This window comes from Rhopalosiphum padi, chromosome 1, assembly GCF_020882245.1.
Source record: "Rhopalosiphum padi isolate XX-2018 chromosome 1, ASM2088224v1, whole genome shotgun sequence".
NCBI lineage: Eukaryota > Metazoa > Arthropoda > Insecta > Hemiptera > Aphididae > Rhopalosiphum > Rhopalosiphum padi.
In genome coordinates this window covers 72,762,201-72,776,370 of record NC_083597.1, presented here as the reverse complement: position 1 = coordinate 72,776,370, position 14,170 = coordinate 72,762,201, and the positions used below count along the sequence as shown (strand labels likewise).

General features: G+C 27.0%; 1 protein-coding gene across 10 annotated transcripts in view; it reads right to left on the bottom strand.

Moving 5' to 3' along the window:
• The window catches only part of LOC132917870 (potassium voltage-gated channel protein Shaker), a 179,376-nt gene that overhangs the window by 161,725 nt on the left and 3,481 nt on the right, over positions 1 to 14,170 (bottom strand). For all 10 annotated transcript variants that reach the window (XR_009660354.1, XM_060978839.1, XM_060978840.1 and 7 more), the window contains exon 2: positions 8,014 to 8,184. Coding sequence is in view for 9 of the 10 variants with exons in the window: in XM_060978839.1 (XP_060834822.1) it covers positions 8,014 to 8,147 (134 nt within the window). In the remaining variant the exon portion in view is untranslated. The remainder of the gene's footprint in view (positions 1 to 8,013; positions 8,185 to 14,170) is intronic.

The following is a 14,170-nucleotide window of genomic DNA, read 5'->3' as shown; positions in this document are numbered from 1 at the left end:
AGACGTACGGGCGATGCCAAGCGGTCTTTTTGAATTCGTTATGATATTGTGTAATGTACTTATATATGTACAGGGTGATTCACCAGACATGCCCTTATACTTTAATTGAACGTATATTCACGTTTTGATTTATGACATTTTTCAGTATACTTTTAGTTTCATTTCAAAATACTTACATTTTTACAACGTGATATTTTTACCCTCTCTTTATTTTATTATTTCAAAAAAAAAGTTTGTATCGTCACAGAACATTTTTTAAATGACGTAAAGAATCTAAACATTAATCCGTTTTACATAAAAGTATACACAAAAATTCAAAAAAATATAGTTGTAGACAAAAAGCATTATTAGTACTACCCTGTAAATACACACACACATATATATGTATAGTTTTTTATGTACAACGAAAAACGAAAGATATGCATTACAGTCTATAGATGAATATCTCCGTACGAGTATAATATTATATGCATATTATAAACGACGAACAGAAAGAGCGAGAGAGAGAGAGAGAGAAAAGGATCGTAAGAAAGAAACGAAATCTTCAGGTGTCTGTTAGTGTACGCCTACGGGTGGCCGCCACCGTTTGCTACATCGGCGATAACCTTTCAACAGATATGCTAATGGACGGTAAACGCCAAGAACCGACAGCGACGCGGTCGTTGCCAAAGTCTCTGGTGGGACGTGACTGTATATTATTATTATTATATATAATAATATATACTGCACTATCGCTGAGATAATAATAATAATAATTATTATTATATTATATTTTATATAACGATGATAATTATTTTCACCCAAAATGCGTGTATTCGAGTTTTGACATGGTATTTATACGCTCGAAAATTGTATTTATAATAATATAAAAATATTACGCTGCCTGAATTATAATTAATATCATCACGATAATAATATTGTAAATGGTGTACAAAATTATACCAATTTTAGGATATCACGGAACTTAGCCTTTCGTCGTGCAATAACGCGACGCTCTATATTGTCTCAGCATGTACTACGGACCTAAGAAATTAAGTTGCGATATCCAGTAGCCTACTTTCTTAAAATATTTTTTTTCACCAATTAAATTTTTGGTGTTCGGGCACGTGTCTCGTGGTCGCAAGCAGTAGCTTAAGCGGGGGAGGCAGCGGTAGTCGTATTATAGCAGAGAGATTTTAGCGCATTGCGTCTGTACGCGCACGGCTGGCCAGCTGACACCGAATCGCCGAAAATCCCGGGCGGAACGCTCTTTTCGAGTCCACGCGCGCGCGAATCCCGCTCCAGTCGTCTCCGCCAACCCCCCACCGACCCGCTGTCGTATTGATCACCCATTCTCACCCAAACCTATCCCGCACCCACCCCAAATTCTCCCATGCACACACTACTACTATTATACGCGTATTATGTATACATAATATATTAAGGTGTACTTACATACTAAAGGCTATGATGCTGCATATGCAAAACGTATTATAATAGATACAGGATAACTCGTTCCTGAGAGGTTTTCCAGAGTCTTAGCGAAAAAAAAAATCGAAAAAATGTTTACTCGATAATCGGTCACGATAATCTGTATTGACGGCTTTACACGCAGCTGCTCCAATGACGAGACGTTAGGATTATTAACCTAACCGTTTATGTACGTGTTGCTGATATTATAAATACATAATTATAGTACATTTTATTGTTTAAAACAATATTAATGGTATATATTTATTTGTTTATTTTTTTGTAGCGTAAATACAAGTTTTTTTTTTTAATTTACTGATAGTTTTTATGTACAAATTCAGTAACTCTGTAGACTGCAACGAATGTTAACAGAGTAAAAAATATACTCGGTGGCTCAAAAATGGTATTTTCAAAAACAATATGTACATCTAGTTGTTTTTGTTATTCAACTGAATCCCTTTAATGTAAATAATTATTACCTATTAATATATGTCATTTGTCAACATTCAATGATAGGAGTTGTGGTGATGCATTGATGCCTGCAAATATATTATGTCTAAATCGTGATACTTTCTTGATAATTACGACAGCTCTGGCCACCAAATATAAAATAGTAATCAAAATATTCGAAAATAATTATTTAGTGATATTTTAATAATATTACTGTCAAGGTCTGAATGCTTGACTTTTCGTACTAATTATTATACTTACGACACGTTTAAAAATCACTTCGTTAAAATACTTTTGGATTTTTATTTTTTTCACAGAATTATATAATTTTTATTTTTGTTTTGTACAATCGCTATTAATATTAATTGCGTAGCCATTTCAATTAAATTTCTGCTTTTAACTGCATTATTTACCATTCAGTATCAAGTGCCAAATGTAATTTTTTTTCATGGGCAATACTATAAAAATATCATTCGTAAACACTAGACTTCATACCTGAAAATAAATTATTTTTATGGCTTGTAATAAATATATGTTAAATTCAATGTTAATAAATATTCTTAGTTATTTTTATACTAATTATTACAATATTGTTACAAACATTATTTCTTCAATTTTATACTATATTATGTCATAACTAATAACATGTTATTACAAACAGAATAACTTTTTTGATATATTCAATTATATACCTTTACATTAAATATTTTTTTGAATTTATTATATTTTGAGCCTAAATGTTAGTAACTAAATCTATAAATGTATTTCTAACGAATGTTACAGTAAATATTATGCAAAAAAATTCTCAGACACAAATAGTATTAAGTAATTGATTCTACTTTGAGAAAATATAAGAACTCAAATAATGTTTGTTTTCTTGGGCAGCATCCAAATTATACAATTTATCTTCGATATTTACAAAAACCGTACAATGATATATCTAGTAGGTAATTAGTGAACGTTAATGTTTAGTCAATAATCGACAACAATTTATTTAAGTTATAAATGGATTGTTATTTGTGCTTAATAATGATTATTGGTTACAATAAACAAACAGTAGTTAATGAGTTCAAAATAATGTATCTTGGTGAGAAATTGTGATCAACCTAAGTACCTAGTAAAGTGTATTTGAAACATTAAAAGTATAACTTTAAGATATCGTCTGAAATTTAATTATTGTTATTACTCGGATTAAAAAGAATGTGTAAATGCTTATTTATTATTAATATAGTGTCTTTTTATATATTATATTTGTTTTTACTTTTTTATGTAATAATAGTTATATACATTTTAACATAAACAATTTATAAAATAATAATACAATGTGCCTAATATTAACAAATATTTATGATTTCGTTTAATTATTTTAAATCTTCATCAACATTTTGTAATCTATTTTAATTTGATTATATAGATTATCTACATTTCGGGTTTAACTAATATTTTAGATCCACATTTTTAACTCGTAAACTCGTTTACTATATAGACTGCCGGTCATCCCTGATAGATTATATAATAAATATGTATTATAAAAATGTATTTATTATAATATTAATACCTACTCTAAACTCTTACTTATAAAGTTATGATTTGTAAGATACACGAAATTAATTATATTATTTAAAAATATTTTCTTATAACAATTTACCTGTAAAATAAAATATTATTTTATAAGAACAATATAGTTTTGAGCTTGATTCTGAAATTATTATAATATGCAAGTTAGAAAGGAAAAGCCAATAAATTATAAGGACATAACGATGACTTATTGTTCGTATAAGTTTCTAATTTTGTTAGGTCTCAAGACTTTATATTATGTTTCTTGTGAAGATTAAACCTATGTATTATAGTCATGTAGAATACTATAATATTTGTAATAACAATAGGTGCTTAGACGTCTTGCATAATATGAGTTAAATACATTTAAAGCAAGAAAATTAATGGTAGCATATTGTATAGGTATGGTTTAGATTTAGGGGAAATTATCGTATGTAAAGAATAATGATAATACAAGTTGTAACATATAGAATTGACTTTTGGAATAACATTTATTCTAATTAATATTTTCAATTTTTTTTTATCATTAAGAGACTTTCGCGCTATATGTATAATATAATTTTTTCTATGTTTATTTTTTAGTACTGTAAATAAAAATTTAAAATTTGATTTAAATATTATATTTTATCGATGATACATTTTGTGAACTTCAGTGAATCTATGAATGTAACATGAAGTATTCGTTTTACATTTTACATTGATCTTTTTTTAAATTCTTTTTTTTTTGTGGATAGATAATGGTAGCAAATTTGGGTACATTTGAAAGCCGAAAGTTGAATATGCCCAGTACTTTTAAAAACAATTTGTAAAACTAACGAAAACCCGTGAAAAGGTAATATTTACACAATACCAGCTTTAACAAAGTTGATTTTTTTTTTATTGTTATTCGACTAAAATACGCATTTATATTATCATTTTCTAGACATACCTTATTTAAATAAAAACATTTTGACAATTTATAAACATTTGACATTTTCAAGACCTACGATAATTTTATATATAAATTTCAAAAATGCAGTCACATTATTTTGATAATCATTTAAAATTCAAATTTGGACGAAATTGGATATTGTTCAAACGCATAATAACAATTTTATATTATATTATTTTAATTAATTAATTTCTTAAATTAAAACTATACAATTAGAGAAATTAAAAAATGTTGAAAAATATTGTTGCATAATTTATTTTTATAGACATACTTACTATGTTTCAATTTTTATAAAATTCAATATTTTGATGGCAAATGAAAAATAATGAAAATTCCTCAAATTTTTATATATATTATTATTTTCTAAATACACCATGTAATTTTCAAAATATTTAGAGTAATTTTATGTTATTTATACCACTATCTATGATGCATAAGGTTATAAAAATTAAGATGATATTGACTTAGTATATAATATGCTTTGTACATGTATATAATTATTGAATCAAAATAAAATATGTATGATATTATATTTCGTATGAATGCATTTTTTAGTTTTGTGTTTTTTATTACCTAACATATTATAATAATAGAAACCTCATTTAAGTCTTATGATGTAAAAAAGACTTTACCCTTCTATAAGCATAATACAGATGTACAGTATATTATAATATTTCCTGGAGATTCCAGCTTAAAATAAATTGGTACCGATTAAACGGTTAAAACACAAAAATTAAATAATAGCAAAAGGTAATACCAGTCTATCAGTATTGTCATCATTGAGTGGCTTCTTTTATCAAGCGATTCACTTGTTATTTATATTATGCATTAAGGTATAAATTAAATATATCTTCTAAAAAGTAATGTTTTATTATAACAGTATTAAATATGTAATGGGAAATTGTTATGAACTTCCATTTCAGGTTTTTGTATTTACCCTGAGTGTAATGTATATATATCATGTATTTTTGATCTTACAGTTTATTATCATCAGTTAGTCATTGTCGGGGGTTCTTTTATTATAATGACTACACGAAGACTACGTCGCATTATACTTGTTTATCCATTAATATTATTTCATGGGCTATTATATTGCTCTTGTTTTGATTTTGTTTTATTATATAGGTACCTACTTAATTAAAAAAAAACAAAGGAATTGCATTTCATTCTAATAACTCTATAAACTATAAACTTTATTATGCCTTACGCTTTAAAATGACAAATAATGATTAATGACACACAAAAATATCCTAACCACTTATATACCAACATATCATAATCCGTAACATTCACGTAAGTAATAATATAATAGCTTAACATAATATAGGAACACATACTTAACAGAGAACAATATTATTTATATTTGTGAACAACATTGTATGATTTTGTATTAAAAATATTTCCAGGTATGAAATTAAATTTTAATATCCCTGATGAACAATTACACAAATCGTTTTAGATTTCATTTGATTACTCCTAATTATTTTGATACCCGTTATATCCCCACGAGATACATAAATGCTTTTCGTTTATGCGGTTAAGGTTTCATTTATAAATAATACTCGTCGATTTAACATTTTCATAAATGCGGAATAATCACTGCAGATAGCTTAGAACGTAATTAAATAGTTATTACCATCAAGGGTAACTTATTCGATTTATAGCTTTTAATTTTCCAAAATAGTGAATTTAAAAATAATGACGTAGAATTTTTAATAATCTATGCGTTTGTTTATTTTTAAAAATCTAAAATAAAATTTAAAAATGATTAGGAAGGATAATAAAAAATATCCATAATCAATTTAAACATAAAATTGATGATTAGGCGTATCTAACCATAATATTTTAATTAAATACTATTATTGTGTTACGTTTATATAATTATGTAAATATAATGTGTAATAATTTTAAGTGGTCAGTTAAAAAATAAAAATTCGTATACAACAATAAAAAACAAATACAAGAATTTGTAAAAAATATTAAACATAAAGTAATTTAATTACAAACGAACTAAGGAAATGCGTCATGCTACAAGGTAGATGTAAATGTAAGTGCTATACAGGAATAATTATATTCATATACATGTACATATGTTTACTGAATTTATCTTAGAGACAAAAAAGAGGAACTAGTGAATTATAATAAAAAGAAACGTAACGTTTATCACCGAGTGTCACTATAAATTACCTAACCTAACGTTTATACCGCGGGTTCAAAGAGTACTTCTTACAAATTAATATATTCATCTAAAATAAAATATGGTGTTTTATATTTTTGAACATATTTAATTAACAGTAACTGTATCATTCAAATGATAAAAAATATAAATTATACGTTGCAAATATTTTTTGTAATGAATATTACAGTAAATTAAATGTATGAACCTACAATAATATATTCACATCGATATGTACGTTTAGTTTTTTATAATTTATAATATACGTATCGCATTCAAATATAATCAATCAAATATTTTTATTTATCCACACTTAAAAGGATTAGTGATGTCAAACATTTTTTTATATAGAGACTAGAGAACAAATAATTAAAATCGTACATAATGTAAATGTTTAGGTTTATTTAAATATTTATTTTCAAATTATTAAATTTTATCAACAATAAAATTCAACATTAAAAAAGCAATGTGATGAATTTATTAATTTACACTGTTTTTGCCTTTGTGGAACATAAGCAAGATATTTTATTAAATATGAGTCATAAACCATATAAACTGATTAAAAAAATACAAAAATATTATATACTCGTACACCTATTATTTAACATTTTTACTGTAAGAAATATAAACTGTATATTCAGTAATAACTGAAAGCAACTTAAACAGCGAAGATTGAGAAAAATAAATTAATTTATATCATTGTAAGTATATAAGAAAAATTGTATATTATTTAACGTTTTAAATAATTATTTACTCCAACTAAAAAATATATTTATTCTCAGTAACTAAGTTAAATTTATTTATAAATATAGTCGTTATAGTTTATTAAACTCAATTAATTTTATAACGAAGTTTCAGCAATTATGTTTTCTGAACTTACACAGATGTTATTTTAAACCACGGTTGAGAAAATAATATGAAAAAAAACATATTCTGCTGATGCAAGGTTAAAGCTTTACGTGTATGTTAAAAGTTTTTTTTCAAGCGTGTAAAATATTGTGTAAATGCAGTTCGCAATCGATGGCTCCATTTTTTATGTTACTTTTTTTTTGTTAAAACTTTTAAAACATATAACACATTTATCGAAAACTTTTAAAATTCCACATCATAATAACATTATATAATATTAAGTGCATTTAAATATTTTCATCGTATAATTCACTTAAGATTATACGTATTATTGGCTTAATGCATTATTATTTTATCCGTCATATGACCTAAGTGGGAGAGAGAGAAAGAGAGAGATAGATAAAAAAAGGATATATATATACACATCTATAATGGTATATTTATAGAAGGTGTATGTAAAGAAGGGTAGTGTGTATGTGTGTGAGAAAAGAAGTGAAATAGAGGGAGAGAGAGAGAGAGAGAGAAAACTGAGTAAGACTGAAGAGGGTGGTAGAGATTAGGTCCGTTTATTTGATGTGATACTATTATCGTCATAGCGTACCTGTCGATGGGAGCCAATAATGCTGTAGCGGCGTCCTGTACATGCCGTTGCGCCGATCTCCGGTCCCTGTGTACCATGCCCATCAGCTTCATCCAGCCACCGCCGTGGCTGCCCATGCCACCCGAGTGCCACATGATCGCAGCCAGCCCTAAAGCCAAACACCATACGATCCTGAAAACAAACAATGACAATGTGATTAACAAGAAAATTGAAAAATAAATATTATTTGGCCACCATTTGTTTACTATTTACTATTATAATAGTGCCAAAACAATTATTACGTGATTGCAATAGTTCTGCAAAGGACCTATCATCGTTTATACAACTATTAAAAGTCTGAATCAATTTATAAAAATAAAATATCAAAAAATTATATAAGTATCAAAAATGTTTATGAAATTGTTATTTATTATTTATATCAAAAAACTTTTTTATAAAGAAATTTTACTTATTTACGGAAAGTTGGATAGTGAATACAAATATGATATTATGCATTATACACGTCGAATACCAAAACGTCTGTGAATACAATTTCTCGAATTTGTAAATGTTATATTATGATTTATATTCTGGGCGTGTAAAAAATTCTACAATGGACGGTGATTCCTAGAATAACTATACATCATGAAAACAATTTTTTTCTGGACGATTAAAATTAAAATAAGTATAAGTTTTCTTATGATTTATTTAAAATATAAAAACAATATCGATTGAGTGGCCTTACCAATATACAAGTTCTTACGAGTAAATGTGTTTTTATGGACTTAACTTATGACATAAAGATACAAAATAAGTAATAAAAGAATAAAAATAAAACAATAAAAGATACATTTAACTATTATGTATGAACACAATATATTAAATATCTAATAATAGCCATTATAACACGACTGATAACAAGATGTATACACTAACTGGAATATCATATTTAAATTACGATAAAATATATAAATGAGATTAAAAATTAACTCAATGAACCAGAATAATATGTATAAATATTTAAGACAAAACTGGATTCATTTTACTTATAGAAATGTTCTTATAATATTGCACATAATGTATAATATCATATTTAAAATATCACGTATTAAAAAAAAATATATAAATTTTATGCTCATACAAGCATTATACCATTCTTTAAATTTATAATGCAACGTATGATTTTATATTTCTTTTTTTTCTTCTTAAATTTAATATGTATCACAACTTTTCATATTTTTTTAGAAATATTATGACAAGCCTTTTGAGTAGTAGCTTTTATAAAATCGTCTTTAAATGTAATATAATGTAAACATACTATACTGCTATCTTTCTATTTTCGTTACAAGTTTAATAGTTATTGTAGAATTAAATTATCAGACATCTGTGAACACAAACCCAATTCAACTGTCCAAAACAATATTTTCGTTTCACTTTAATTTTTTATTATTTTATTTGTATTGTATATATTTTCTATAGTAAATATATTATTATAATGTGCATTTTGTTTTGCGCAGTATTAATAAGATAATATACAAAAATATAAATCATTCAAATGCGGTCAATGTAAAATAATAAAACTATATGAAAACTTTTTTTTTATACTATAACCGAATATTTATGCAGTTTTTATGTTAATAAATAAATTTAACAATATATTAATAGTAAAAATACTGATTTTTATTAAAAAAATATTTTTCTAAATTCTTTAACTATAAATAAGTTTAATGAAATACATTACATATTATTATAGATTATGAAGTTTTAAAATTAAAATTGTAACGTAATGAATTTAATATTGTATAATATGTATAATTTTAAATACCTACTTATATCATTTAAGATAATTGATTCACACTTGAAAATAATTGATAATAATTTTTGAATATTTATAATTTAATATGAGTTATTTATTGGTATGTGTGCACACATAAAATATATAAAAATAATAATTAAGTCACTGGATTTATAACATAGTATATCAGAATACTTTTACGTGTATACACATACATTATGTTATAAATAATTTAATATAATTGGTTATACATAAGTATAACATCTAATAATATAATCCTATCACACATATACATCTTTATATTCATTATAATATAGATCATCGATTGAAAATGTCAATATCTTATATTATAGTCTTCGATAAATTTTAAGTTTCTATAATATATTATTTGAGCAAAATATTCAAAACTATTGAATGTTCCATTCACCCGTGTTCGTCATACAATATTATTTTATAAAATGCTCACTTTTTGTCGCAACAATGATTATCACCGTTAAATAATATGCCGTAGGCACAAGTGACGTTATACTTAGACAGTTTTAAAAACTTCTTGGGCATTTCGAATTGACCCACCGCCCATCGCATTCAATTAACTCATATTGTAAGTTCTTATTATACTGTAAATAATATAATATGTACATTGTAGTATTGTACACTATATACACATATACACAGATCCCGAATCAGCGTGAGTTGTTATTTACACGGTAAAGTCCATTATAGTTTCTATATTATATCGTAAACGATGTTTTGGAACAATGTTGCGGGAGGTTGAAAAATATTACGGCGTCATATATAAATGAAAAATAATATGATATCTTCTTCCGCCCACCTGCCCGCCATGTCCTGTCACACAACCGTCGAGCTTCGTAAGCACGCTGCAGAAAATTGTGTTTGTTGACAACAATACTGTACAGTTACGGTTTTTTTCTCCTTCGTTTTATTTTTTTTCTTCTTCTTATGTCGTCCAACAGACGGAAAAAAGATGACTTTATTTCGGAGGCGTGTTTAACAACAATCATATTTTATTCTCAGCGGAAGCCCGTGTAGGTATAGGCACTTGAGTGTCAGCGAGGGCGCTGCAACTCGTATGGCGCGCACGGAAACTGAGGTAAATGTAAGCGGACTTTGGCCGAATAATATATTGTACTTCCTTTATCCACTGTAAATGTAATATAGGGTGATTCGCAGAACATGCTCATATCAATTTTCTTTTTTATAATGTATGTATTTAAATTCTAATATTTAAAATTTTAAAATTTACTTAAATATATTTTTTTTTAATTTTTGGGATTTGTTTGTACTTATATTTAAAAGCGTCTTATCACTATATAACATTATTTTTTCAAATAAGAACCCGAACTCCTTTTTTACTGTATATTCTTCAGCTTATAGTTATTTGATGTAGGTACCTAATTCAAAATTTTAGTGAGAAATTGTTTAGTTATTATTATGGTTATATTAAGAATAAAGGTTTTTAAAAATGGTTTTATACAAATTTAAAATATATGTCATATAGAATATATTATTTATTATACTAGGATCATTTTTTTTTTATTAAAAATATTGGTAATTTATTATAAATTACTAAAATGTTCAAATAATCGTAACCTACATATCTTCCAAAGCTGTTTTCGTGAACATATTTTCTTTTTATATAAAATCATATAACTCGAAAACTCATTTACATTTTTATTTGTAAACCTCAAAATGTTATACAAATTATCCGTTAAATAACTGACTGCATAAAAGGGTTGGTGTAATTTGAAAAACACAAGTCCTTATCTTCAAAGGACACTCTTAAAGTAGGACATAATATCTCAAGATTTTAAAAAAAAAATCAGATTTTGACATTTTGTATAACTGCATTATGGAAGACGATAAATGATGAGAGAATGGTTGATTAATCACTTTGTATACTTATTATTGTTATATTTTATATCAGATACACTGTTTATATTTGTAATAGTTTATTCGACAAAGGTTCAAATGTTCAATTACAAAAGCACGTTTAATTAAAAATATGCCTTTTTCTGTATACTTGTCATATTATTTTTACACATGCCATTGAATACCTGTCGTAAACAAACAAATCACGTCAGCTCCACCATATTTGTTAATGGAATTTGATGACATTTCCTAGTACAGTGTAAAATTTTTATCAACTAACTAAACAGATAGGAATATTTATATTCTCAATATTCATTTTAATAAATACCCACTTAGTTTTTATTTTATAATATTTTCTACTGATGTTCCAGTTAAACAGAATTTCGATGAAAAGATTAAAATTTAATATAATCAGAGATTATATATCTTAATGATTAAAAAATAATAATTCAATTTATCGGTATGGTTATTTTAATTATATTATATATTTAATTTATATAATTTAAAAAAATATCAATGACCATATTTTATAAGCTGCATTTCTTTATATTAATTTTAATCAAATTATATGATCGTTAATTATTAGCGTTCTGGATATATTTTCACCAATTTATTTTAAATATATATTTTATAGTAATGAAAATATACTGCGTGGAATTATATTATATCACATTTTGTGTTTTTAAGAATTTATTTTTTTCCGTTTGGACAGATTATGCTGGACGATTGGCAAGACGACAAAAACACATTGAAATAAATATTACAAAACACTATATTATCTTGAATAATCATTATTTAAAAACAAAAATAAAAACAAACTGTTATCGCCAATACTGCGATGGTAGTAGCATGTAGTTGTTTATATGACCCTAAACGCACGTTTTCACACGTCAACTATGCTATCATATTATATAATATATTCTGTGCACGAAAGTTTTTTGAGATTCTATAATGACCGAAAGAGCTATAGAGTGGCTTACAAAATATGGTGTGTGATATTTTCTTCGTTGTTTTGTTCGAAAAACTTTGGAAAACACTTTCATGATAAAAAAATAAATAAAATAAGACAAAAAATAGACAAACGATGTTATCTTAAATTGAATACTACTTTTAAACTTAGATTAAACAGATTACATTTTCAAGATCCCTTGCATTAGTTTTTGGTATAAAATCTCGAAAGACAGTCTATAAATGGTGACAAATAAACGTATATAATCGAGTCCGTTTTCCACAGAATCGCAACGAGACGATTTATCTCCGCTATTATTCAGATAAAAAGACCAGCGGCGGCGGCACGCCCGAGTGCCCAAAAACTGAGCTTTTTTTCGCTTAAAAAAAAAAATAAATAATACTTCGTCACGTCCTCTGCGATTAAGTTGACGTTGTGGTATATTATATATAAAACAAATACACGCACACACACAGTAATCTGTCTGCGCGAGTGGTCGCGTGCATAATTCGCCATAAATTTGAGGGTCGAGATTAGGGCACAGCGCTTGATCCGCAGGACGGAATGGGCCATTTGTGTCTGTCCACCGGCCGTAAATCATCCGCCGGTCGAGCTCCGGTTGGTGCGCAACTCTTCCGGGCCTACAACTCACAACGTATTTTATCATAACAACAGTATAATATTATGGTACGCGGGATTTTCCACCGGGTGAATGCGTATATTATATTTTTTTTTTTATTCCTACACATAAATGCTTGCCACCGACGGACGCGGGAAAAATATTTTTACTTTTACCGTTATTGTGATAGCCCGACGTTGTTTAGCTGTTGATAAAAATATGTACTTCGCCGTTGTATCGTGCAGTCGCTAGTATGCCGGCGCGTCGAGTAGGCAATTTAAACTCACTACACCCGTGGTACACGGAACGCGAAGAGGGGTGGTCTATAAATTCGTTCACGCGACGCTGTGCTGCTCGTCCGCACCTCAATTACCATTTTGATTACAGGGTCAATATTAAATAAGCCGGCTGATTATATACTGCACTTGATACGATCTCCGCCCCATCCCGGTACGTTTTTGCTCGTTATTATTTTTGCTACACGTTATAATAGAGGCACTTAAATTTACAGCAGAGTTGTAACCATATGAAAGTGTTTGTATACTCTGTCCGCGATAAGACGCAGTCCTGTGTGTGCTGTTGCTGGTAATGAGTAGTTAAATGTGCCTCTTTGCTACGTTTCCGTTCAAACGTGGTATTGTGTGTTTTATAGTTCTATACTAATAGGTATGCATATTATACTTAATCGGTTTTCAACGAAATTTATTCACCGTATACTTTCGTTTGAAAATTCGAATTCTTATACAAGATAATATGAAATATTACATATTATAGTATTTCCCTCCGGTATAACTAAGAAAACTACGTTTTTGAATGAGAAGAATATCATTTCTTTGTATCTTCCAATTTACAAAAAAATAATAAATAATGAAAATATACATCGCGATGGTAAACAATAAATATTATATATCTCTATATAAACCAA